The 27,592-nt window shown below is 38.6% G+C and overlaps 1 protein-coding gene across 4 annotated transcripts in view; it reads left to right on the forward strand.

The window, feature by feature from the left end:
* Positions 1 to 1,087: 1,087 nt before the first annotated feature.
* The window catches only part of LOC139545748 (protein GPR108), a 48,526-nt gene continuing 22,021 nt past the window's right edge, over positions 1,088 to 27,592 (forward strand). For all 4 annotated transcript variants that reach the window (XR_011669128.1, XM_071353877.1, XM_071353857.1 and 1 more), the window contains exons 1-13: positions 1,088 to 1,389; positions 2,052 to 2,159; positions 2,251 to 2,301; positions 4,818 to 4,903; positions 5,015 to 5,094; positions 19,084 to 19,529; positions 19,738 to 19,800; positions 20,011 to 20,112; positions 20,214 to 20,347; positions 22,313 to 22,388; positions 22,544 to 22,617; positions 26,886 to 27,003; positions 27,211 to 27,341. Coding sequence is in view for 3 of the 4 variants with exons in the window: in XM_071353877.1 (XP_071209978.1) it covers positions 1,303 to 1,389; positions 2,052 to 2,159; positions 2,251 to 2,301; positions 4,818 to 4,903; positions 5,015 to 5,094; positions 19,084 to 19,529; positions 19,738 to 19,800; positions 20,011 to 20,112; positions 20,214 to 20,347; positions 22,313 to 22,388; positions 22,544 to 22,617; positions 26,886 to 27,003; positions 27,211 to 27,341 (1,556 nt within the window). In the remaining variant the exon portion in view is untranslated. The remainder of the gene's footprint in view (positions 1,390 to 2,051; positions 2,160 to 2,250; positions 2,302 to 4,817; positions 4,904 to 5,014; positions 5,095 to 19,083; positions 19,530 to 19,737; positions 19,801 to 20,010; positions 20,113 to 20,213; positions 20,348 to 22,312; positions 22,389 to 22,543; positions 22,618 to 26,885; positions 27,004 to 27,210; positions 27,342 to 27,592) is intronic.

Genomic DNA, 27,592 nt, shown 5'->3' on the forward strand with positions numbered 1-27,592 from the left:
ATTTATTATCATAAACGAGAGGCTATCTAGCTGCAACATTATAAATGTTTAAAGACATGCTCCGGTACTTTGGGAACTAGTTAGTCTTTCTAAAACCGCTTTGGGCTGGATGTGTCAATGTGTGAAATGCCTACTTTGAAAGTCACTGTTTTCTGGAAGCTGTGCTGTGCTGTGCCATTTTCCCTACATTTCCACCCCACGTGGGCCAACCTCTAGCAATTTGAGTTCCAGACAATGAGATTCAGCCTCACCATTTGACTGACAACTAGCAAGATTCACACAAAGCAGAGCGGGAGAGGGAGAGCAATGACGTGGTGCACATTTCTGCACATATGTGAGGTATTATGACATTTTTGGGGGACCACTTTTGGCTCTGGGGCCTACTTTCAGAACTACTGGCTGGAAGTACCGGAGAATCCCTTTAACTGTCTTTAACGAGCCTCATGTCTCAGGTGAAGTCACTGCTCAGGGACTTTGCTTTTTAATGGTTGAATAAGATGAGAGAAAAGAAGAAGGAACCTGCACACTGCTCTTGATAGTATCACTGCTCTTTAATAAGCTTTACATTTCGGCCTTCGTCAGAGCTTTAAGGGAAATATGTTTTATATCTTTGTATATAGGAGCTTGCATTTCACTGTGCCATTTACACCCGCTGTATTCTGTTCACGTGATTAATAAACGTTTGATTTGATTTGTAACTTGTAAGTCGCTCTGGATAAGAGCGTCTGCTAAATGACTTAAATGTAAATGTAAATTTATAATAGACTAAGGTATTTTTATATATTTTTAAGCTTTTAATATTTCTACGTCATTATCCCTACACAAACACATTTATCTGATCCATTCATCATTCATGAAATCCTTAATTTCATTGAATTAAGAAAAACTGTTATTATGAGATTATTGTGGTCACAGGTCCCTAAGTGCAGTCATCATCACCATCATCATTGGACTGACTTATTTTAGTCTAAACCTGACTGATGCATTGAGAACAAACATTTACAACAGTAATTATTTCTCATGAAACGGTATTCAGTGTTTGGAGAAGACTGTTTAAACCTTAACTAGTGTTTTCTCTTGTCCTACACCCTCCCCCCGCCTGGGAGCACCGTAGCAGAGGGGTCACCGGTTACTCTGGTGACGTGTAAGTAGCAATGATACCAGGAAGTGTGAACTAGGGAAGCAAAATAGTTTTGGTAAATTGATTCTTTTCACTCGTTATCAAGGAATATAATTTATTCTGTAGTGAATAGGTGTATACTCTAGTTGTGTAACATATTACCAGCCGTCTAGTTAGCTACCATGGGACGACATGGGGGCGTTGGTTTAGCGGTTTTCGTACTCGTGCTGGTCTTTTGCGAAGCAAGAAGACACAAACTCGCCCTAAAGGTAAAACAACATCAATCTTGCTTTAACGTTACTTCATATAATGTGTTCTCAGGTAGTGTGTACTTATAGCCAATAATATACGAGATTGGGATAGTAATAACAAAGTTCCAAAAATGTAACTTCTTCAAAATGAATCGCGTTAACTTTGTTTTTCCCTTTTCAGCCATAGCTAAGCTAGCTAGCTAACGTGTAGCACTTTTATAGCACCTACGTCAGGGGATTTCTGCAACTCTGTTTGCTAGCTATTACTAATCACTTAACTTAGCCAGCCAACTAAATAGCTTGTTAACCTTTCAATGTGTCTGATTTTTACACTTGACTGTCATATAAACGTTGCAGCTAAACAACTAGAAAATGGTTAGTTAGCTAGCTGGTTAATAACGTTATATTTGCTGAGATGTTAACGCATTCAGATAGCTAGCTAGATACACTATCTACAGCATCAGTGTTCTCGTGATGTTCTCATGGTGGGGCGGCAGGTAGGCTAGTGGTTAGAGCGTTGGACTACTCATGATCCATTTTTCACATTGATATTTGTCATACTTGGATAACAAATGCCACCTCTCTCCCCACTTCGGCCTCCCCCCCCACTCCCATCCCTCTTGCCCCATCCATCCCACTCTCTCCCCTCCATCTCTCTCCCCTCCACCTCTCTCTTTCAGAATGACACTAGATTTGTGGTTCATCTCAACACCTTTGGTTTCTTTGCCGACGGAACTCTGGACGTCAACGTTCTCTCCCTGAGACTGCCTGAGGACAGCAAGCACCCTGTAAGAACAACTGGCGAGTGTGCAGCTTGCTCTCTGCCTATATTGTCTCCGCTTAGTGAATTGTATCATTGTTTTCTCTCTCTCCATATAGGTGGGATTCAGTCTCTCCAAGTCACGTGTTAATGGAGTGCTGTCCTACACAGTGAGTAGATCTCATCAAACCAAATCACTTTGGCAACTGTCCCGTTATCTGAAATGAATGCACTCTCTAGAACTCCCCGCCAGCCAATCAAAATGGGCTGTTCAACAACACCATGGTATAGGTATTACTGTCAGTAGATATGGAGGTGAGATATAGGCTACTATGTGAGACATTGGGTGTTTCTCAAAATGCAATCTAGCGTGCTCCGAGCACTGGAGGGTCGGAACATGAGTCCAAATCAAAGTGAAACGGAGCGCGAAGGGCACTTCTCAGGTGTGTACTCCGTTTGTTCCATATTTTTGTTCATATTTTGACATATCAAAATATCACGCGTCAATGGAAAGTATGAACAGAAAGATGAAAGAACTCAAGAAAAAAAACTACCGTAAAAAAGTTTTTTTAAATGATTTGATCTGAAGAAAATGTTGCCTATATTCACATCTCATATGTTCCCTGAATACAATATTTTGTCTTGATACGTTTAATAAATACATGTGTTCATTTTGGCATGTTTACCGGCCTGCGATACCCACTGTAGTGAGCGTAGATCGCAAGCCCATAGTAATTCAATAGTGCTAACATTATCTGGCTAGCTACTACTGTTAGCTAGCTAGCTACCCACAAAGAATTGAATCTACCTTGGTGGACATTAGTTGTAGGTTATTTTTGCCTGTTAAACTATCTAACTACATTATTACGATTCACATATAGCTAGCTGATAATTATGAAGTAAGACTTTTGCTTTGTGTATATCTTGTTTGGTCTCTATTGTTGCCATTGTCCTGGCTGGGAGAAGGTTCAGTGAACGGGGAGGTGAAGCGTGAGGTAATACACTAGGGGGAGGTGAGGTAATACACTAGGGGGAGGTAATGCACTAGGGGGAGGTGAGGTAATACACTAGGGGGAGGTGAGGTAATACACTAGGGGGAGGTGAGGTAATACACTAGGGGGAGGTGAGGTAATACACTAGGGGGAGGTGAGGTAATACATTAGGGGGAGGTGAGGTAATACACTAGGGGGAGGTGAGGTAATACACTAGGGGGAGGGGAGGTAATACACTAGGGGGAGGGGAGGTGAGGTAATACACTAGGGGGAGGTGAGGTAATACACTAGGGGGAGGTGAGGTAATACACTAGGGGGAGGGGAGGTAATACACTAGGGGGAGGTGAGGTAATACACTAGGGGGAGGTGAGATAATACACTAGGGGGAGGGGAGGTAATGCACTAGGGGGAGGGGAGGTAGTGCACTAGGGGGAGGGGAGGTAATACACTAGGGGGAGGTGAGGTAATACACTAGGGGGAGGTGAGGTAATGCACTAGGGGGAGGGGAGGTAATGCACTAGGGGGAGGGGAGGTAATGCACTAGGGGGAGGGGAGGTAATGCACCAGGGGGAGGGGAGGTAATGCACCAGGGGGAGGGGAGGTAATGCACTAGGGGGAGGGGAGGTAATGCACTGGGGGGAGGGGAGGTAATGCACCGGGGGGAGGGGAGGTAATGCACCGGGGGGAGGGGAAGTAATGCACCGGGGGGAGGGGAAGTAATGCACCAGGGGGGAGGTGAGGTAATGCACCAGGGGGGAGGCGAGGTAATGCACCAGGGGGATGGGAGGTAATACACTAGGGGGAGGTGAGGTAATGCACTAGGGGGAGTGAAAGTGCTGCTCAAATGTACTTGTTTTGTGTGTTCTCCACACTCTCGTCCTCGGAGAAAGCACTTGGAGCGTGAGTGTGGAGCACGGTAGTGTGCATATTGAGAAACTCCCATTTGTTATACTATCAGTAGTTATACTAGATAATACATTGTTTTAGTACCGTTTCATATGATACTAACCACATTGTTTCTGCCCTACGATCTAAAGAAGCCGCTGGGTCCTGTTATAAAATGATTAGAAAGTTGTGTTTTATACATTTGGTGAAATGTTTTAAGCAACAGCAACTAGTCTCTTATATGCGCCGGTCCAACAATGTCCACTTCACTTTCATGCGCGTGTCGCGTGTGGCAGCTGTAATCCGCCGGTCTCATCCCCTACCAGACCTCACTCACCTGCTTCTCTCCGTCAGCTCTCCCTGCTCATCTATTCCTCCAGCAGTTTGGAGCCATGATGGCGAGTGGGGGATGCAGACCCTGATCAGTCTGCTGCTCTTACACTTGTACATTCGATACATTGGAGCAGAGTGAGCAAAGTTGGTTATCATTTAATCCCTGGTATAACCAAGAGGTCACAGCCCACGCCAGTCTGATGAGTTTGATATCATTTCCTAAACCATGTCGCGGGGGGGGCGTTTTAAACTTTTCCCCCGGGTCGCTTATTATTGTTTTGATAACAAACCATGTTGTTCAGTCATGTTACCTAGCAACCTGGTAACTTGACGGTAGGTCTAGGCAAATCTGATTGGCTCAGGAAGAAAGGAAAAGGGTCTGCTGTTCTTGAGATGTGCTTCAAAGGTAGGATTCATATAGGCCTAATGGAATGTTTCTAAAAGGTTGTGGTAAGGTTGTCATGTTTGTTCTCCAGGCGGAGGAAACGCAGGTGTGTCCGCTCAGCAAACAAAGCAGTGTTGATCCCCTCTTCTTCTTCCTCATTGACACCAACAACCTCAGGTACGGTTCTCTGTCTGTGTGGGTGAGAGAGATCAGATCAGCTTTATGTGCCTAGTGAAAACATGTGTATGTGTCAAACACTAACTGTTTGTGTCCTCCTCTCTTCTGTAGAGTCAATGTGAGGTCTTACGGAGACCAGGACAGCGTCTTGACCCAGCTGAAGACAGACAAGACACTCACTAAAGACTCAGGTCAGCACTATATACCTCCCTTCAATATAACACAATGCGATAGCAGGGGAGTGGGTTGCCATGGTGCAGAAAACAGTCGTTTTATAGCTAATCTCATGGCTGTTTTCCACATTTTGCCATGCGGCTGAGCCATGAGGCTGAGAGCTCAGAGATTCTTGAAAGATGGGACAATCTCAACTTTTTCCCCACAAATATTTGTCTTAATATTAATTAAAAATATATATATATACACTGAGTGTACAGAACATAATGACCTTTACAGACCATGAGTGGTCTTGCTGCTCTACATGTACTGAGGTCATTAAAAACAGGGTCCTTATGGTATAGCTGCCCCTGCGCATTCCTGATTCATTTAAGATTTTAGACTCATCTGACGGAGTTGACTAAATCTCTGGACAAATCTTTTAGCAATCAGTTTTGAGAGAAATATTCTTTAGGGCTATTGCAAGAAACTACAAACAATATTTTGTCAGTTAATATTCATTATTGCCAGTTTTTAAAATTTTAACCATTTTATTGGGAGCATTTGAAATTTGGATCCTTTGCACCAAAAAACAGAATTTCCAGGAATATAACCGAAATGAATAATATTGAAAGTAATAGGAACATTCCCAAAGCAAATGTTTTCCCTGATACAATTTCACACATTTTCAGTTTGTCTCAACTTTCAAGAATCCATGAGTTAATTTCATGCTGTTCTACACATTTTGCCGTGAGGCTGTAGCTGTTTCTTATCATAAATAATGATTGAAGGAAAGACTTATGTGGTCGTATGCTGTCTGGGGGCCTGAACTCCAGGGGCCCCAACCCAAAGACACTGCAGAGTAGTGTTGTCTTTATGTAACCTGTTGTCTTTATATAACCTGTTGTCTTTATATATAACCTGTTGTCTTTATATAACCTGTTGTCTTTATATGTAACCTGACTACAGAGTAGTGTTGTCTTTATATAACCTGTTGTCTTTATATAACCTGTTGTCTTTATATATAACCTGACTACAGAGTAGTGTTGTCTTTATATAACCTGTTGTCTTTATATATAACCTGACTACAGAGTAGTGTTGTCTTTATATAACCTGTTGTCTTTATATATAACCTGACTACAGAGTAGTGTTGTCTTTATATAACCTGTTGTCTTTATATAACCTGTTGTCTTTATATATAACCTGACTACAGAGTAGTGTTGTCTTTATATAACCTGTTGTCTTTATATAACCTGTTGTCTTTATATATAACCTGTTGTCTTTATATATACCTGACTACAGAGTAGTGTTGTCTTTATATAACCTGTTGTCTTTATATAACCTGTTGTCTTTATATATAACCTGACTACAGAGTAGTGTTGTCTTTATATAACCTGTTGTCTTCATATGTAACCTGACTACAGAGTAATGTTGTCTTTATATAACCTGTTGTCTTTATATAACCTGTTGTCTTTATATATAACCTGTTGTCTTTATATATACCTGACTACAGAGTAGTGTTGTCTTTATATAACCTGTTGTCTTTATATATAACCTGACTACAGAGTAGTGTTGTCTTTATATAACCTGTTGTCTTTATATAACCTGTTGTCTTTATATAACCTGTTGTCTTTATATAACCTGTTGTCTTTATATGTAACCTGACTACAGAGTAGTGTTGTCTGTATATAACCTGTTGTCTTTATATATAACCTGACTACAGAGTAGTGTTGTCTGTATATAACCTGTTGTCTTTATATAACCTGTAGTCTTTATATGTAACCTGACTACAGAGTAGTGTTGTCTTTATATAACCTGTAGTCTTTATATGTAACCTGACTACAGAGTAGTGTTGTCTGTATATAACCTGTTGTCTTTATATGTAACCTGACTACAGAGTAGTGTTGTCTGTATATAACCTGTTGTATTTATATATAACCTGACTACAGAGTAGTGTTGTCTGTATATAACCTGTTGTCTTTATATATAACCTGACTACAGAGTAGTGTTGTCTGTATATAACCTGTTGTCTTTATATAACCTGTTGTCTTTATATGTAACCTGACTACAGAGTAGTGTTGTCTTTATATAACCTGTTGTCTTTATATAACCTGACTACAGAGTAGTGTTGTCTTTATATAACCTGTTGTCTTTATATGTAACCTGACTACAGAGTAGTGTTGTCTGTATATAACCTGTTGTCTTTATATATAACCTGACTACAGAGTAGTGTTGTCTGTATATAACCTGTTGTCTTTATATAACCTGTTGTCTTTATATGTAACCTGACTACAGAGTAGTGTTGTCTTTATATAACCTGTTGTCTTTATATAACCTGTTGTCTTTATATAACCTGTTGTCTTTATATAACCTGACTACAGAGTAGTGTTGTCTTTATATAACCTGTTGTCTTTATATAACCTGTTGTCTTTATATAACCTGTTGTCTTTATATAACCTGACTACAGAGTAGTGTTGTCTTTATATAACCTGACTACAGAGTAGTGTTGTCTTTATATAACCTGTTGTCTTTATATGTAACCTGACTACAGAGTAGTGTTGTCTTTATATAACCTGTTGTCTTTATATAACCTGTTGTCTTTATATAACCTGTTGTCTGTATATAACCTGTTGTCTTTATATATAACCTGACTACAGAGTAGTGTTGTCTGTATATAACCTGTTGTCTTTATATAACCTGTTGTCTTTATATGTAACCTGACTACAGAGTAGTGTTGTCTTTATATAACCTGTTGTCTTTATATAACCTGACTACAGAGTAGTGTTGTCTTTATATAACCTGTTGTCTTTATATGTAACCTGACTACAGAGTAGTGTTGTCTGTATATAACCTGTTGTCTTTATATATAACCTGACTACAGAGTAGTGTTGTCTGTATATAACCTGTTGTCTTTATATAACCTGTTGTCTTTATATGTAACCTGACTACAGAGTAGTGTTGTCTTTATATAACCTGTTGTCTTTATATAACCTGTTGTCTTTATATAACCTGTTGTCTTTATATAACCTGTTGTCTTTATATAACCTGACTACAGAGTAGTGTTGTCTTTATATAACCTGTTGTCTTTATATAACCTGTTGTCTTTATATAACCTGTTGTCTTTATATAACCTGACTACAGAGTAGTGTTGTCTTTATATAACCTGACTACAGAGTAGTGTTGTCTTTATATAACCTGTTGTCTTTATATGTAACCTGACTACAGAGTAGTGTTGTCTTTATATAACCTGTTGTCTTTATATAACCTGTTGTCTTTATATAACCTGTTGTCTTTATATAACCTGTTGTCTTTATATAACCTGACTACAGAGTAGTGTTGTCTTTATATAACCTGACTACAGAGTAGTGTTGTCTTTATATAACCTGTTGTCTTTATATAACCTGTTGTCTTTATATAACCTGTTGTCTTTATATATACCTGACTACAGAGTAGTGTTGTCTTTATATAACCTGTTGTCTTTATATAACCTGTTGTCTTTATATAACCTGACTACAGAGTAGTGTTGTCTTTATATAACCTGTTGTCTTTATATAACCTGTTGTCTTTATATAACCTGTTGTCTTTATATAACCTGACTACAGAGTAGTGTTGTCTTTATATAACCTGTTGTCTTTATATAACCTGTTGTCTTTATATAACCTGACTACAGAGTAGTGTTGTCTTTATATAACCTGACTACAGAGTAGTGTTGTCTTTATATAACCTGACTACAGAGTAGTGTTGTCTTTATATAACCTGTTGTCTTTATATAACCTGTTGTCTTTATATAACCTGTTGTCTTTATATAACCTGACTACAGAGTAGTGTTGTCTTTATATAACCTGTTGTCTTTATATAACCTGTTGTCTTTATATAACCTGACTACAGAGTAGTGTTGTCTTTATATAACCTGACTACAGAGTAGTGTTGTCTTTATATAACCTGACTACAGAGTAGTGTTGTCTTTATATAACCTGTTGTCTTTATATAACCTGTTGTCTTTATATAACCTGTTGTCTTTATATAACCTGACTACAGAGTAGTGTTGTCTTTATATAACCTGACTACAGAGTAGTGTTGTCTTTATATAACCTGACTACAGAGTAGTGTTGTCTTTATATAACCTGTTGTCTTTATATAACCTGTTGTCTTTATATAACCTGTTGTCTTTATATAACCTGTTGTCTTTATATAACCTGTTGTCTTTATATAACCTGACTACAGAGTAGTGTTGTCTTTATATAACCTGACTACAGAGTAGTGTTGTCTTTATATAACCTGTTGTCTTTATATAACCTGTTGTCTTTATATAACCTGTTGTCTTTATATATAACCTGACTACAGAGTAGTGTTGTCTTTATATAACCTGTTGTCTTTATATAACCTGTTGTCTTTATATATACCTGGCTACAGAGTAGTGTTGTCTTTATATAACCTGTTGTCTTTATATAACCTGTTGTCTTTATATAACCTGACTACAGAGTAGTGTTGTCTTTATATAACCTGTTGTCTTTATATAACCTGTTGTCTTTATATGTAACCTGACTACAGAGTAGTGTTGTCTTTATATAACCTGTTGTCTTTATATGTAACCTGACTACAGAGTAGTGTTGTCTTTATATAACCTGTTGTCTTTATATGTAACCTGTTGTCTTTATATATAACCTGACTACAGAGTAGTGTTGTCTTTATATAACCTGTTGTCTTTATATAACCTGTTGTCTTTATATGTAACCTGACTACAGAGTAGTGTTGTCTTTATATAACCTGTTGTCTTTATATAACCTGTTGTCTTTATATGTAACCTGACTACAGAGTAGTGTTGTCTTTATGTATACCTGACTACAGAGTAGTGTTGTCTGTATATAACCTGTTGTCTTTATATATAACCTGACTACAGAGTAGTGTTGTCTGTATATAACCTGTTGTCTTTATATAACCTGTTGTCTTTATATGTAACCTGACTACAGAGTAGTGTTGTCTTTATATAACCTGTTGTCTTTATATAACCTGACTACAGAGTAGTGTTGTCTTTATATAACCTGTTGTCTTTATATGTAACCTGACTACAGAGTAGTGTTGTCTGTATATAACCTGTTGTCTTTATATATAACCTGACTACAGAGTAGTGTTGTCTGTATATAACCTGTTGTCTTTATATAACCTGTTGTCTTTATATGTAACCTGACTACAGAGTAGTGTTGTCTTTATATAACCTGTTGTCTTTATATAACCTGTTGTCTTTATATAACCTGTTGTCTTTATATAACCTGACTACAGAGTAGTGTTGTCTTTATATAACCTGTTGTCTTTATATAACCTGTTGTCTTTATATAACCTGTTGTCTTTATATAACCTGACTACAGAGTAGTGTTGTCTTTATATAACCTGACTACAGAGTAGTGTTGTCTTTATATAACCTGTTGTCTTTATATGTAACCTGACTACAGAGTAGTGTTGTCTTTATATAACCTGTTGTCTTTATATAACCTGTTGTCTTTATATAACCTGTTGTCTGTATATAACCTGTTGTCTTTATATATAACCTGACTACAGAGTAGTGTTGTCTGTATATAACCTGTTGTCTTTATATAACCTGTTGTCTTTATATGTAACCTGACTACAGAGTAGTGTTGTCTTTATATAACCTGTTGTCTTTATATAACCTGACTACAGAGTAGTGTTGTCTTTATATAACCTGTTGTCTTTATATGTAACCTGACTACAGAGTAGTGTTGTCTGTATATAACCTGTTGTCTTTATATATAACCTGACTACAGAGTAGTGTTGTCTGTATATAACCTGTTGTCTTTATATAACCTGTTGTCTTTATATGTAACCTGACTACAGAGTAGTGTTGTCTTTATATAACCTGTTGTCTTTATATAACCTGTTGTCTTTATATAACCTGTTGTCTTTATATAACCTGTTGTCTTTATATAACCTGACTACAGAGTAGTGTTGTCTTTATATAACCTGTTGTCTTTATATAACCTGTTGTCTTTATATAACCTGTTGTCTTTATATAACCTGACTACAGAGTAGTGTTGTCTTTATATAACCTGACTACAGAGTAGTGTTGTCTTTATATAACCTGTTGTCTTTATATGTAACCTGACTACAGAGTAGTGTTGTCTTTATATAACCTGTTGTCTTTATATAACCTGTTGTCTTTATATAACCTGTTGTCTTTATATAACCTGTTGTCTTTATATAACCTGACTACAGAGTAGTGTTGTCTTTATATAACCTGACTACAGAGTAGTGTTGTCTTTATATAACCTGTTGTCTTTATATAACCTGTTGTCTTTATATAACCTGTTGTCTTTATATATACCTGACTACAGAGTAGTGTTGTCTTTATATAACCTGTTGTCTTTATATAACCTGTTGTCTTTATATAACCTGACTACAGAGTAGTGTTGTCTTTATATAACCTGTTGTCTTTATATAACCTGTTGTCTTTATATAACCTGTTGTCTTTATATAACCTGACTACAGAGTAGTGTTGTCTTTATATAACCTGTTGTCTTTATATAACCTGTTGTCTTTATATAACCTGACTACAGAGTAGTGTTGTCTTTATATAACCTGACTACAGAGTAGTGTTGTCTTTATATAACCTGACTACAGAGTAGTGTTGTCTTTATATAACCTGTTGTCTTTATATAACCTGTTGTCTTTATATAACCTGTTGTCTTTATATAACCTGACTACAGAGTAGTGTTGTCTTTATATAACCTGTTGTCTTTATATAACCTGTTGTCTTTATATAACCTGACTACAGAGTAGTGTTGTCTTTATATAACCTGACTACAGAGTAGTGTTGTCTTTATATAACCTGACTACAGAGTAGTGTTGTCTTTATATAACCTGTTGTCTTTATATAACCTGTTGTCTTTATATAACCTGTTGTCTTTATATAACCTGACTACAGAGTAGTGTTGTCTTTATATAACCTGACTACAGAGTAGTGTTGTCTTTATATAACCTGACTACAGAGTAGTGTTGTCTTTATATAACCTGTTGTCTTTATATAACCTGTTGTCTTTATATAACCTGTTGTCTTTATATAACCTGTTGTCTTTATATAACCTGTTGTCTTTATATAACCTGACTACAGAGTAGTGTTGTTTTTATATAACCTGACTACAGAGTAGTGTTGTCTTTATATAACCTGTTGTCTTTATATAACCTGTTGTCTTTATATAACCTGTTGTCTTTATATATAACCTGACTACAGAGTAGTGTTGTCTTTATATAACCTGTTGTCTTTATATAACCTGTTGTCTTTATATATACCTGGCTACAGAGTAGTGTTGTCTTTATATAACCTGTTGTCTTTATATAACCTGTTGTCTTTATATAACCTGACTACAGAGTAGTGTTGTCTTTATATAACCTGTTGTCTTTATATAACCTGTTGTCTTTATATAACCTGTTGTCTTTATATAACCTGACTACAGAGTAGTGTTGTCTTTATATAACCTGTTGTCTTTATATAACCTGTTGTCTTTATATAACCTGACTACAGAGTAGTGTTGTCTTTATATAACCTGTTGTCTTTATATAACCTGTTGTCTTTATATAACCTGACTACAGAGTAGTGTTGTCTTTATATAACCTGTTGTCTTTATATAACCTGTTGTCTTTATATAACCTGTTGTCTTTATATAACCTGACTACAGAGTAGTGTTGTCTTTATATATAACCTGTTGTCTTTATATAACCTGTTGTCTTTATATAACCTGTTGTCTGTATATAACCTGTTGTCTTTATATAACCTGTTGTCTTTATATGTAACCTGACTACAGAGTAGTGTTGTCTTTATATAACCTGTTGTCTTTATATAACCTGTTGTCTTTATATATAACCTGACTACAGAGTAGTGTTGTCTTTATATAACCTGTTGTCTTTATGTATACCTGACTACAGAGTAGTGTTGTCTTTATATAACCTGTTGTCTTTATATAACCTGTTGTCTTTATGTATACCTGACTACAGAGTAGTGTTGTCTTTATATAACCTGTTGTCTTTATATAACCTGTTGTCTTTATATAACCTGTTGTCTTTATATATAACCTGACTACAGAGTAGTGTTGTCTTTATATAACCTGTTGTCTTTATATAACCTGTTGTCTTTATATAACCTGTTGTCTTTATATAACCTGTTGTCTTTATATAACCTGACTACAGAGTAGTGTTGTCTTTATATAACCTGTTGTCTTTATATAACCTGTTGTCTTTATATGTAACCTGTTGTCTTTATATGTAACCTGACTACAGAGTAGTGTTGTCTTTATATAACCTGTTGTCTTTATATGTAACCTGACTACAGAGTAGTGTTGTCTTTATATAACCTGTTGTCTTTATATAACCTGTTGTCTTCACATGTAACCTGGCTACAGAGTAGTGTTGTCTTTATATAACCTGTTGTCTTTATATAACCTGTTGTCTTTATATATAACCTGACTACAGAGTAGTGTTGTCTTTATATAAGCTGTTGTCTTTATATAACCTGTTGTCTTTATATATAACCTGACTACAGAGTAGTGTTGTCTTTATATAAGCTGTTGTCTTTATATAACCTGACTACAGAGTAGTGTTGTCTTTATATAACCTGTTGTCTTTATATAACCTGTTGTCTTTATATGTAACCTGACTACAGAGTAGTGTTGTCTTTATGTATACCTGACTACAGAGTAGTGTTGTCTTTATATAACCTGTTGTCTTTATATAACCTGTTGTCTTTATATATAACCTGACTACAGAGTAGTGTTGTCTTTATATAACCTGTTGTCTTTATATAACCTGACTACAGAGTAGTGTTGTCTTTATATAACCTGTTGTCTTTATATAACCTGTTGTCTTTATATATACCTGACTACAGAGTAGTGTTGTCTTTATATATAACCTGTTGTCTTTATATATACCTGACTACAGAGTAGTGTTGTCTTTATATAACCTGTTGTCTTTATATATAACCTGACTACAGAGTAGTGTTGTCTTTATATAACCTGTTGTCTTTATATAACCTGACTACAGAGTTGTGTTGTCTTTATATAACCTGTTGTCTTTATATAACCTGACTACAGAGTAGTGTTGTATATATAACCTGTTGTCTTTATATATAACCTGACTACAGAGTAGTGTTGTCTTTATATAACCTGTTGTCTTTATATAACCTGACTACAGAGTAGTGTTGTCTTTATATAACCTGACTACAGAGTAGTGTTGTCTTTATATAACCTGACTACAGAGTAGTGTTGTCTTTATATAACCTGTTGTCTTTATATAACCTGTTGTCTTTATATAACCTGTTGTCTTTATATATAACCTGACTACAGAGTAGTGTTGTCTTTATATAACCTGTTGTCTTTATATAACCTGTTGTCTTTATATATACCTGACTACAGAGTAGTGTTGTCTTTATATAACCTGTTGTCTTTATATAACCTGTTGTCTTTATATAACCTGACTACAGAGTAGTGTTGTCTTTATATAACCTGTTGTCTTTATATAACCTGTTGTCTTTATATAACCTGACTACAGAGTAGTGTTGTCTTTATATAACCTGTTGTCTTTATATAACCTGTTGTCTTTATATAACCTGACTACAGAGTAGTGTTGTCTTTATATAACCTGTTGTCTTTATATAACCTGTTGTCTTTATATAACCTGACTACAGAGTAGTGTTGTCTTTATATAACCTGTTGTCTTTATATAACCTGTTGTCTTTATATAACCTGTTGTCTTTATATAACCTGACTACAGAGTAGTGTTGTCTTTATATATAACCTGTTGTCTTTATATAACCTGTTGTCTTTATATAACCTGTTGTCTTTATATAACCTGTTGTCTTTATATAACCTGTTGTCTTTATATAACCTGACTACAGAGTAGTGTTGTCTTTATATATAACCTGTTGTCTTTATATAACCTGTTGTCTTTATATAACCTGACTACAGAGTAGTGTTGTCTTTATATAACCTGTTGTCTTTATATAACCTGTTGTCTTTATATAACCTGACTACAGAGTAGTGTTGTCTTTATATAACCTGTTGTCTTTATATAACCTGTTGTCTTTATATAACCTGTTGTCTTTATATAACCTGACTACAGAGTAGTGTTGTCTTTATATATAACCTGTTGTCTTTATATAACCTGTTGTCTTTATATAACCTGTTGTCTTTATATAACCTGACTACAGAGTAGTGTTGTCTTTATATATAACCTGTTGTCTTTATATAACCTGTTGTCTTTATGTAACCTGTTGTCTTTATATAACTTGTTGTCTTTATATAACCTGTTGTCTTTATATGTAACCTGACTACAGAGTAGTTGTCTTTATATAACCTGTTGTCTTTATATAACCTGTTGTCTTTATGTAACCTGTTGTCTTTATATAACCTGTTGTCTTTATATAACCTGTTGTCTTTATATAACCTGTTGTCTTCATATGTAACCTGGCTACAGAGTAGTGTTGTCTTTATATAACCTGTTGTCTTTATATAACCTGTTGTCTTTATATAACCTGTTGTCTTTATATAACCCGTTGTCTTTATATGTAACCTGTTGTCTTTATATAACCTGTTGTCTTTATATAACCTGACTACAGAGTAGTGTTGTCTTTATATAACCTGTTGTCTTTATATAACCTGTTGTCTTTATATAACCTGTTGTCTGTATATAACCTGTTGTCTTTATATAACCTGTTGTCTTTATATGTAACCTGACTACAGAGTAGTGTTGTCTTTATATAACCTGTTGTCTTTATATAACCTGTTGTCTTTATATATAACCTGACTACAGAGTAGTGTTGTCTTTATATAACCTGTTGTCTTTATGTATACCTGACTACAGAGTAGTGTTGTCTTTATATAACCTGTTGTCTTTATATAACCTGTTGTCTTTATGTATACCTGACTACAGAGTAGTGTTGTCTTTATATAACCTGTTGTCTTTATATAACCTGTTGTCTTTATATATAACCTGACTACAGAGTAGTGTTGTCTTTATATAACCTGTTGTCTTTATATAACCTGTTGTCTTTATATAACCTGTTGTCTTTATATAACCTGTTGTCTTTATATAACCTGACTACAGAGTAGTGTTGTCTTTATATAACCTGTTGTCTTTATATAACCTGTTGTCTTTATATGTAACCTGACTACAGAGTAGTGTTGTCTTTATATAACCTGTTGTCTTTATATGTAACCTGACTACAGAGTAGTGTTGTCTTTATATAACCTGTTGTCTTTATATGTAACCTGTTGTCTTTATATATAACCTGACTACAGAGTAGTGTTGTCTTTATATAACCTGTTGTCTTTATATAACCTGTTGTCTTTATATGTAACCTGACTACAGAGTAGTGTTGTCTTTATATAACCTGTTGTCTTTATATAACCTGTTGTCTTTATATGTAACCTGACTACAGAGTAGTGTTGTCTTTATGTATACCTGACTACAGAGTAGTGTTGTCTTTATATAACCTGTTGTCTTTATATAACCTGTTGTCTTTATATAACCTGTTGTCTTTATATAACCTGTTGTCTTTATATAACCTGTTGTCTTCATATGTAACCTGGCTACAGAGTAGTGTTGTCTTTATATAACCTGGTGTCTTTATATAACCTGTTGTCTTTATATAACCTGTTGTCTTTATATAACCCGTTGTCTTTATATGTAACCTGTTGTCTTTATATAACCTGACTACAGAGTAGTGTTGTCTTTATATAACCTGTTGTCTTTATATAACCTGTTGTCTGTATATAACCTGTTGTCTTTATATAACCTGTTGTCTTTATATGTAACCTGACTACAGAGTAGTGTTGTCTTTATATAACCTGTTGTCTTTATATAACCTGTTGTCTTTATATATAACCTGGCTACAGAGTAGTGTTGTCTTTATATAACCTGTTGTCTTTATGTATACCTGACTACAGAGTAGTGTTGTCTTTATATAACCTGTTGTCTTTATATAACCTGTTGTCTTTATGTATACCTGACTACAGAGTAGTGTTGTCTTTATATAACCTGTTGTCTTTATATAACCTGTTGTCTTTATATAACCTGTTGTCTTTATATATAACCTGACTACAGAGTAGTGTTGTCTTTATATAACCTGTTGTCTTTATATAACCTGTTGTCTTTATATAACCTGTTGTCTTTATATAACCTGACTACAGAGTAGTGTTGTCTTTATATAACCTGTTGTCTTTATGTAACCTGTTGTCTTTATATGTAACCTGACTACAGAGTAGTGTTGTCTTTATATAACCTGTTGTCTTTATATAACCTGTTGTCTTTATATGTAACCTGACTACAGAGTAGTGTTGTCTTTATATAACCTGTTGTCTTTATATGTAACCTGACTACAGAGTAGTGTTGTCTTTATATAACCTGTTGTCTTTATATGTAACCTGTTGTCTTTATATATAACCTGACTACAGAGTAGTGTTGTCTTTATATAACCTGTTGTCTTTATATAACCTGTTGTCTTTATATGTAACCTGACTACAGAGTAGTGTTGTCTTTCTATAACCTGTTGTCTTTATATGTAACCTGACTACAGAGTAGTGTTGTCTTTATATAACCTGTTGTCTTTATATAACCTGTTGTCTTTATATAACCTGTTGTCTTTATATATAACCTGACTACAGAGTAGTGTTGTCTTTATATAACCTGTTGTCTTTATATAACCTGTTGTCTTCACATGTAACCTGGCTACAGAGTAGTGTTGTCTTTATATAACCTGTTGTCTTTATATAACCTGTTGTCTTTATATAACCTGTTGTCTTTATATATAACCTGACTACAGAGTAGTGTTGTCTTTATATAAGCTGTTGTCTTTATATAACCTGTTGTCTTTATATATAACCTGACTACAGAGTAGTGTTGTCTTTATATAAGCTGTTGTCTTTATATAACCTGACTACAGAGTAGTGTTGTCTTTATATAACCTGTTGTCTTTATATAACCTGTTGTCTTTATATGTAACCTGACTACAGAGTAGTGTTGTCTTTATATATAACCTGACTACAGAGTAGTGTTGTCTTTATATAACCTGTTGTCTTTATATAACCTGACTACAGAGTAGTGTTGTCTTTATATAACCTGTTGTCTTTATATAACCTGTTGTCTTTATATATACCTGACTACAGAGTAGTGTTGTCTTTATATATAACCTGTTGTCTTTATATATACCTGACTACAGAGTAGTGTTGTCTTTATATAACCTGTTGTCTTTATATATAACCTGACTACAGAGTAGTGTTGTCTTTATATAACCTGTTGTCTTTATATAACCTGACTACAGAGTAGTGTTGTCTTTATATAACCTGTTGTCTTTATATAACCTGACTACAGAGTAGTGTTGTCTTTATATAACCTGTTGTCTTTATATAACCTGTTGTCTTTATATAACCTGACTACAGAGTAGTGTTGTCTTTATATAACCTGTTGTCTTTATATAACCTGTTGTCTTTATATAACCTGACTACAGAGTAGTGTTGTCTTTATATAACCTGTTGTCTTTATATAACCTGACTACAGAGTAGTGTTGTCTTTATATAACCTGTTGTCTTCACATGTAACCTGTTGTCTTTATATATAACCTGACTACAGAGTAGTGTTGTCTTTATATATAACCTGTTGTCTTCATATGTAACCTGACTACAGAGTAGTGTTGTCTTTATATAACCTGTTGTCTTCATATGTAACCTGACTACAGAGTAGTGTTGTCTTTATATAACCTGTTGTCTTCATATGTAACCTGACTACAGAGTAGTGTTGTCTTTATATAACCTGTTGTCTTTATATAACCTGTTGTCTTCATATGTAACCTGACTACAGAGTAGTGTTGTCTTTATATATAACCTGTTGTCTTTATATAACCTGTTGTCTTTATATATAACCTGACTACAGAGTAGTGTTGTCTTTATATATAACCTGACTACAGAGTATCAAGGTTAGAGTTTATTCACATTCATTATGTCCTGTCTTCTGATTGGCTGTGTGTTCAGGTTCCAGGAGAAGAAGAGCGGCTGTCAATGAGGGAACGAAGGAGGAAGAGAAGAAAGAGGGGCTGAAAGAGGAGGGGACGAAGGAGGAAGAGAAGAAAGAGGGAACGAAGGAGGAAGAGAAGAAAGAGGGGCTGAAAGAGGAGGGGACAAAGGAGGAAGAGAAGAAAGCGGGAACGAAGGAGGAAGAGAAGAAAGAGGAGGGAACGAAGGAGGAAGAGAAGAAAGAGGAGGGAACGAAGGAGGAAGAGAAGAAAGAGGGGCTGAAAGAGGAGGGGACGAAGGAGGAAGAGAAGAAAGCGGGAACGAAGGAGGAAGAGAAGAAAGCGGGAACGAAGGAGGAAGAGAAGAAAGAGGAGGGAACGAAGGAGGAAGAAAAGCCAGAACCCAAGGAAGAAAAAGTAAAGCCGGAGTTGGACAAAATGGAGACTAAAAAACCTACCAAGCAGGTGTGTCTGTGTGTGTGTCTCTCTGTGTGTCTCTCGGTTTCTCTTTGTGTGTGTGTGTGTGTGTGTGTGTGTGTGTGTGTGTGTGTGTGTGTGTGTGTGTGTGTGTGTGTCTCTGTGTGTCTCTCTGTGTGTCTCTCGGTTTGTCTCTCTGTGTGTGTGTGTGTGTGTCTCTGTCTGTGTGTAACTTCTGGACTGTATGTTTCTCCAGGTGGGGCGGATCAACGGGCTGACTCTGGATGTGCAGAAAATCAATGGCTCCTACAGCTTCAGCGTGAGTCCACTAACCTTTACACAACCTTTACACAACCTTTAAATACCTTCAAACGTCTTCCCCAGAACCTTAAAACAACCTTTTTACAGACACTGTCAAATAATTCTCCAACTTTTCTACAGCTTTTAGTCTTCCACACATTGTTCAACCTTCACACTGCTGGGTGTTTTATTTGAGTGACAGCTGACCGTGGCCCCTCCCTCTCCACAGTTCCACATGGTGATTGGCCAGTTGGATGAGGGCCTGTACAACCTGGACTTCCACTACTGTGATAACATTCTGCCAGTCAACAACCGCCCCTACACTCTCAACGTGAGTGGTGTTCTGTATTACCTTGTTAGTGTTTTCACTTCTTAGTGTTTTCTGATTGTGTGTGTGTGTGTGTGTGTGTGTGTGTGTGTGTGTGTGTCCAGGTGGAGGTGACGGAGAAGAACCCAGGAGGTTACCTGTCAGCAGCAGAGATCCCTCTCCCTCGTCTCTACATCTTCATGGCTGGAGTCTTCTTCATTATAGCCATGGTCTGGGTTTACACACTGCTGAAGCACAGGTACACACACACACACAGGTACACACACACACACAGGTACACACACACACACAGGTACACACACACACAGGTACACACACACACACAGGTACACACACACACACACAGGTACACACACACACAGGTACACACACACACACACAGGTACACACACACACACACACAGGTACACACACACGGCGGCGGCATGCTACGACCCTGACATGCATTTCTGTATCCTTGTCAGATAGACAGTAGACAGGCTACTGTGTCTGCTAAACGGGGGCGGCAGGTAGCTTCAAGGTTAGAGGGTTTTGGACACTTACCGAAAGGTTGCTTGTTTGAATCTCGCAACCGACAACGTTAAAAATCTGCCTCTGTGCCGTTGAGCAAGGCACTTAACCCCATTTGCTCCAGGGGTGCTGGACAATGGTCTCCCTGGCCGTGACCCCAGTCCCTGCGGGTGTGTCTGGGGGGGGGGGGGGGGTCGGGATATGAACAAACACATTGCCATTACACTCTTGTACAAGAAACAAGTAACTGATAAATACAACCACCCCCCAAACTGTTATGATGCATTATTACATATAGGTGTACAGGAGAAACACTTATGATGCATTATTACATATAGGTGTACAGGAGAAACAACCTGTTATGATGCATTATTACATATAGGTGTACAGGAGAAACAACCTGTTATGATGCATTATTACATATAGGTGTACAGGAGAAACACTTATGATGCATTATTACATATAGGTGTACAGGAGAAACCCACTGTTATGATGCATTATTACATATAGGTGTACAGGAGAAACCCACTGTTATGATGCATTATTACATATAGGTGTACAGGAGAAACAACCTGTTATGATGCATTATTACATATAGGTGTACAGGAGAAACAACCTGTTATGATGCATTATTACATATAGGTGTACAGGAGAAACACTTATGATGCATTATTACATATAGGTGTACAGGAGAAACCCACTGTTATGATGCATTATTACATATAGGTGTACAGGAGAAACAACCTGTTATGATGCATTATTACATATAGGTGTACAGGAGAAACACTTATGATGCATTATTACATATAGGTGTACAGGAGAAGGCTAATTCGTTAATCTTCGGTCAGAAATTATAGGAGTAACTTTGGTTACTAAAACATTCTTCCTCGCCTCAAGTTCAACTGTCAGTCTGGAGCGCTGCTGCACACTGCCTTGGTATCGTAGGCCTCCCGCACTGCCTTCGTATCGTAGGCCTCCCGCACTGCCTTCGTATCGTAGGCCTCCCGCACTGCCTTCGTATCGTAGGCCTCCCACACTGCCTTGGTATCGTAGGCCTCCCACACTGCCTTGGTATCGTAGGCCTCCCGCACTGCCTTGGTATCGTAGGCCTCCCGCGCTGCCTTGGTATCGTAGGCCTCCCGCGCTGCCTTGGTATCGTAGGCCTCCCGCGCTGCCTTGGTATCGTAGGCCTCCCGCGCTGCCTTGGTATCGTAGGCCTCCCGCGCTGCCTTGGTATCGTAGGCCTCCCGCGCTGCCTTGGTATCGTAGGCCTCCCGCGCTGCCTTGGTATCGTAGGCCTCCCGCGCTGCCTTGGTATCGTAGGCCTCCAGTATAGGAGGCTAGTAGCCACAACAAATCTTTTTCAAAAGTTGTAAACTTTATTAGGGTAATATCAAAAGTCAAGCCATTGTTTTATATGGAAAATACATAGGAACTCACACAGTAAACAGTTTATAACCCTTCTCCTCTGCTATTCTCTCTTGTTCTCTCTTCTCCTCTGCTGTTCTCTTCTCCTCTGCTATTCTCTCTTGTTCTCTCTTCTTCTCTGCTATTCTCTCTTGTTCTCTCTTCTTCTCTGCTATTCTCTCTTGTTCTCTCTTCTCCTCTGCTATTCTCTCTTGTTCTCTCTTCTCCTCTGCTATTCTCTCCTGTTCTCTCTCTTGTTCTCTCTCCCTCTTCTCCTGTCCTGTAGGTACAGTGTGTTTAAGATCCACTGGCTGATGGCAGCTCTGGCCTTCACCAAGTCCATCTCCCTGGTCTTCCACAGCGTGAGTACAGCAGACACACATGTAGACACACACACACAGAGAAACCCACACACACGGACCTCCACATACATCCTCCACCTCACCGACACCACTAAATTACAATTGACTGTGATATACAATGGAATATCCTCTAAAATGTTCCTCTCCTCTCTCAGATCAACTACCACTTCATCAACACGGAGGGACACCCCATAGAAGGATGGGCCGTCATGTACTACATTACCCACCTGTCAGTCTGACTTCTATTTCAGTCTGGGTGATAGTTCTGTTGGGTGTGTGGGGGGGGGGGGGTGATACATCTGTGTGTGTATAGAAAATGGGTGTGTGTCATAGTGTATGTAAAATATCACATTTTATTGGTCACATACACATGTTTGGCAGATGCTATTTCAGGTGTAGCGAAATGCTTGTGTTCCAAGCTACAACGCTGCGATAGTATCTAACAATACACAACAATACACAACAATACACAACGACACACAACGACACACAACGATACACAACAATACACAACAATCTAAAAGTAATGACATGTAGAAATATTAGGACGAGCGATGTCGGAGTGGCATTGACTAAAATACAGTATATACAGTTGAAGTCGGAAGTTTACATACACCTTAGCCAAATACATTTAAACTCTGTTTTTCACAATTCCTGACATTTAATCCAAGTAAAAATTCCCTGTTTTAGGTCAGTTAGGATCACCACTTTATTTTAAGAATGTGAAATGTCAGAATAATAGTAGAGTGATTTATTTCAGCTTTTATTTATTTCATCACATTCCCAGTGGGTCAGAAGTTTACATACACTCAATTAGTATTTGGTAGCATTGCCTTTAAATTGTTTAACTTGGGTCAAACATTTTGGGTAGCCTTCCACAAGCTTCCCACAATAAGTTGGGTGAATTTTGGCCCATTCCTCCTGACAGAGCTGGTGTAACGGAGTAAGGTTTGTAGACCTCCTTGCTCGCACACGCTTTTTCAGTTCTGCCCACAAATTTTCTATAGGATTGAGGTCAGGGCTTTGTGATGGCCACTCCAATACCTTGACTTTGTTGTCCTTAAGCCATTTTGCCAAAACTTTGGAAGTATGCTTGGGGTCATTGTCCATTTGGAAGACCCATTTGTGACCAAGCTTTAACTTCCTGTATGATGTCTTGAGATGTTGCTTCAATATATCCACATAATTTTCCTCCCTCATGATGCCATCTATTTTGTGAAGTGCACCAGTCCCTCCTGCAGCAAAGCACCCCCACAACATGATGCTGCCACCCCGGTGCTTCACGGTTGGGATGGTGTTCTTCAGCTTGCAAGCCACCCCCTTTTTCCTCCAAACATAACGATGGTCATTATGGCCAAACAGTTCTATTTTTGTTTCATCAGACCAGAGGACATTTCTCCAAAAAGTACGATCTTTGTCCCCATGTGCAGTTGCAAACCGTAGTCTGGCTTATTTATGCCGGTTTTGGAGCAGTGACTTCTTCCTTGCTGAGCGGCCTTTCAGGTTATGTCGATATAGGACTCGTTTTACTGTGGATATAGATACTTTTGTATTTGTTTCCTCCAGCATCTTTACAAGGTCCTTTGCTGTTGTTCTGGGATTGATTTGCAATTTTCGCACCAAAGTACGGAGCGCGTCTCCTTCCTGAGCGGTATGATGGCTGCGTGGTCCCATGGTGTTTATACGCGTACTATTGCTTGTACAGATGAACGTGGTACCTTCAGGCATTTGGAAATTGCTCCCAAGGACGAACCAGACTTTTTCTGAGATCTTGGCTGATTTCTTTTGATTTTCCCATGTCAGGCAAAGAGGCACTGAGTTTGAAGGTAGGTATTGAAATACATCTACAGGTACACCTCCAGTTGACTCAAATTATGTCAATTAGCCTATCAGAAGCGTCTAAAGCCATGACATAATGTTCTGGAATTTTCCAAGATGTTAAAAGGCACAGTCAACTTAGTGTATGTAAACTTCTGACCCTCTGGAATTGTGATAAAGTGAATTATAAGTGAAATAATCTGTCTGTAAACAATTGTTGGGAAAATGACTTGTGTTATGCACAAAGTAGATGTCCTAACCGACTTGCCAAAACTGTAGTTTGTTTAACAAGACATTTGTGGAGTTGTTGAAAAACGAGTTTTAATGACTCCAACCTCTGACTTCAACTGTGTATATGAAATGAGTAAAGCAGTATTGATGTGTGTACGTTTTGATACGCGCGCCTGTTACGTTTTGATACGCGCGTCTGTTACGTTTTGATACGCGCGTCTGTTACGTTTTGATACGCGCGTCTGTTACGTTTTGATACGCGCGTCTGTTACGTTTTGATACGCGCGTCTGTTACGTTTTGATACGCGCGTCTGTTACGTTTTGATACGCGCGTCTGTTACGTTTTGATACGCGCGTCTGTTACGTTTTGATACGCGCGCCTGTTACGTTTTGATACGCGCGCCTGTTACGTTTTGATACGCGCGTCTGTTACGTTTTGATACGCGCGTCTGTTACGTTTTGATACGTGCGTCTGTTACGTTTTGATACGTGCGCCTGTTACGTTTTGATACGTGCGCCTGTTACGTTTTGATGCGCGCGTCTGTTACGGTTTGATACGTGCGCCTGTTACGTTTTGATGCGCGCGCGTGGTGTGTAATAACGTGTTGTGTTGTGTGTAATAACGTGTTGTGTTGTGTGTAATAACGTGTTGTGTTGTGTGTAATAACGTGTTGTGTGTAATAACGTGTTGTGCGTAATAACGTGTTGTGCGTAATAACGTGTTGTGCGTAATAACGTGTTGTGCGTAATAACGTGTTGTGCGTAATAACGTGTTGTGCGTAATAACGTGTTGTGCGTAATAACGTGTTGTGCGTAATAACGTGTTGTGCGTAATAACGTGTGGTGCGTAATAACGTGTTGTGCGTAATAACGTGTTGTGCGTAATAACGTGTTGTGCGTAATAACGTGTGGTGCGTAATAACGTGTGGTGCGTAATAACGTGTGGTGCGTAATAACGTGTGGTGCGTAATAACGTGTCGTGTGGTGCGTAATAACGTGTCGTGTGGTGCGTAATAACGTGTCGTGTGGTGCGCAATAACGTGTCGTGTGGTGCGTAATGTCGTGTCGTGTGGTGCGTAATGTCGTGTCGTGTGGTGCGTAATGTCGTGTCGTGTGGTGCGTAATAACGTGTCGTGTAATAACGTGTCGTGTGGTGCGTAATGTCGTGTCGTGTGGTGCGTAATGTCGTGTCGTGTGGTGCGTAATGACGTGTCGTGTGGTGCGTAATGACGTGTCGTGTGGTGCGTAATGACGTGTCGTGTGGTGCGTAATGACGTGTCGTGTGGTGCGTAATGACGTGTCGTGTGGTGCGTAATGTCGTGTCGTGTGGTGCGTAATGACGTGTCGTGTGGTGCGTAATGTCGTGTCGTGTAATAACGTGTCGTGTGGTGCGTAATGTCGTGTCGTGTGGTGCGTAATGACGTGTCGTGTGGTGCGTAATGTCGTGTCGTGTGGTGCGTAATGTCGTGTCGTGTGGTGCGTAATGACGTGTCGTGTGGTGCGTAATGTCGTGTCGTGTGGTGCGTAATGTCGTGTCGTGTGGTGCGTAATGACGTGTCGTGTGGTGCGTAATGTCGTGTCGTGTGGTGCGTAATGTCGTGTCGTGTGGTGCGTAATAACGTGTCGTGTGGTGTGTAATGTCGTGTCGTGTGGTGCGTAATAACGTGTCGTGTGGTGCGTAATGACGTGTCGTGTGGTGCGTAATGTCGTGTCGTGTGGTGCGTAATAACGTGTCGTGTGGTGCGTAATAACGTGTCGTGTGGTGCGTAATGTCGTGTCGTGTGGTGCGTAATGTCGTGTCGTGTGGTGCGTAATAACGTGTCGTGTGGTGCGTAATAACGTGTCGTGTGGTGCGTAATGTCGTGTCGTGTGGTGCGTAATAACGTGTTGCGTAATAACGCGTTGTGTGGTGTGTAATGACGTGTCGTGTGGTGCGTAATAACGTGTTGCGTAATAACGTGTCGTGTGGTGCGTAATAACGTGTTGCGTAATAACGCGTTGTGTGGTGCGTAATGTCGTGTCGTGTGGTGCGTAATAACGTGTCGTGTGGTGCGTAATAACGTGTTGCGTAATAACGTGTTGTGTGGTGCGTAATGTCGTGTCGTGTGGTGCGTAATAACGTGTCGTGTGGTGCGTAATAACGTGTCGTGTGGTGCGTAATGTCGTGTCGTGTGGTGCGTAATGTCGTGTCGTGTGGTGTGTAATAACGTGTCGTGTGGTGCGTAATGTCGTGTCGTGTGGTGCGTAATAACGTGTCGTGTGGTGCGTAATAACGTGTCGTGTGGTGCGTAATAACGTGTCGTGTGGTGCGTAATAACGTGTCGTGTGGTGCGTAATAACGTGTCGTGTGGTGCGTAATAACGTGTCGTGTGGTGCGTAATAACGTGTCGTGTGGTGCGTAATAACGTGTTGTGTGTAATAACGTGTGTATTAACGTGTTGTGTGCAGGTTGAAGGGGGCTCTGCTGTTCATCACTCTGGCGTTGATTGGTACTGGCTGGGCCTTCGTTAAATACATCCTCTCAGACAAAGAGAAGAAGGTCTTCATGATCGTCATCCCTCTACAGGTACACCTGGGGGGGTTATATCATCATCCCACCTGGGGGGGTGCGGAAGTGACAGTCGACTCGTTAACCAATGATCTGACAGAGACAGATTTAGTGATGTATTCTTCATCTCTGGCAAACTTCCACCAGTTTGACACTCACTCTCTCTCTCTTCCCCCCCACCCTCTCTCTCTCTCTTCCCCCCCACCCTCTCTCTCTCTCTCTCAGGTTCTGGCCAACGTAGCCTACATCATAATAGAGTCTACAGAGGAGGGCTCTAGTGAGTACGCCCTGTGGAAGGAGGTTCTGTTCCTGGTTGACCTCATCTGCTGTGGAGCCATCCTCTTCCCTGTTATATGGTCAGTATACTGTTAGGAGGATTGTTCCTGGTTGACCTCATCCTCTTCCCTGTTATATGGTCAGTATACTGTTAGGAGGTGTTGTTCCTGGTTGACCTCATCCTCTTCCCTGTTATATGGTCAGTATACTGTTAGGAGGATTGTTCCTGGTTGACCTCATCCTCTTCCCTGTTATATGGTCAGTATACTGTTAGGAGGATTGTTCCTGGTTGACCTCATCCTCTTCCCCGTTATATGGTCAGTATACTGTT

This window comes from Salvelinus alpinus, chromosome 2 (genome assembly GCF_045679555.1).
Source record: "Salvelinus alpinus chromosome 2, SLU_Salpinus.1, whole genome shotgun sequence".
NCBI lineage: Eukaryota > Metazoa > Chordata > Actinopteri > Salmoniformes > Salmonidae > Salvelinus > Salvelinus alpinus.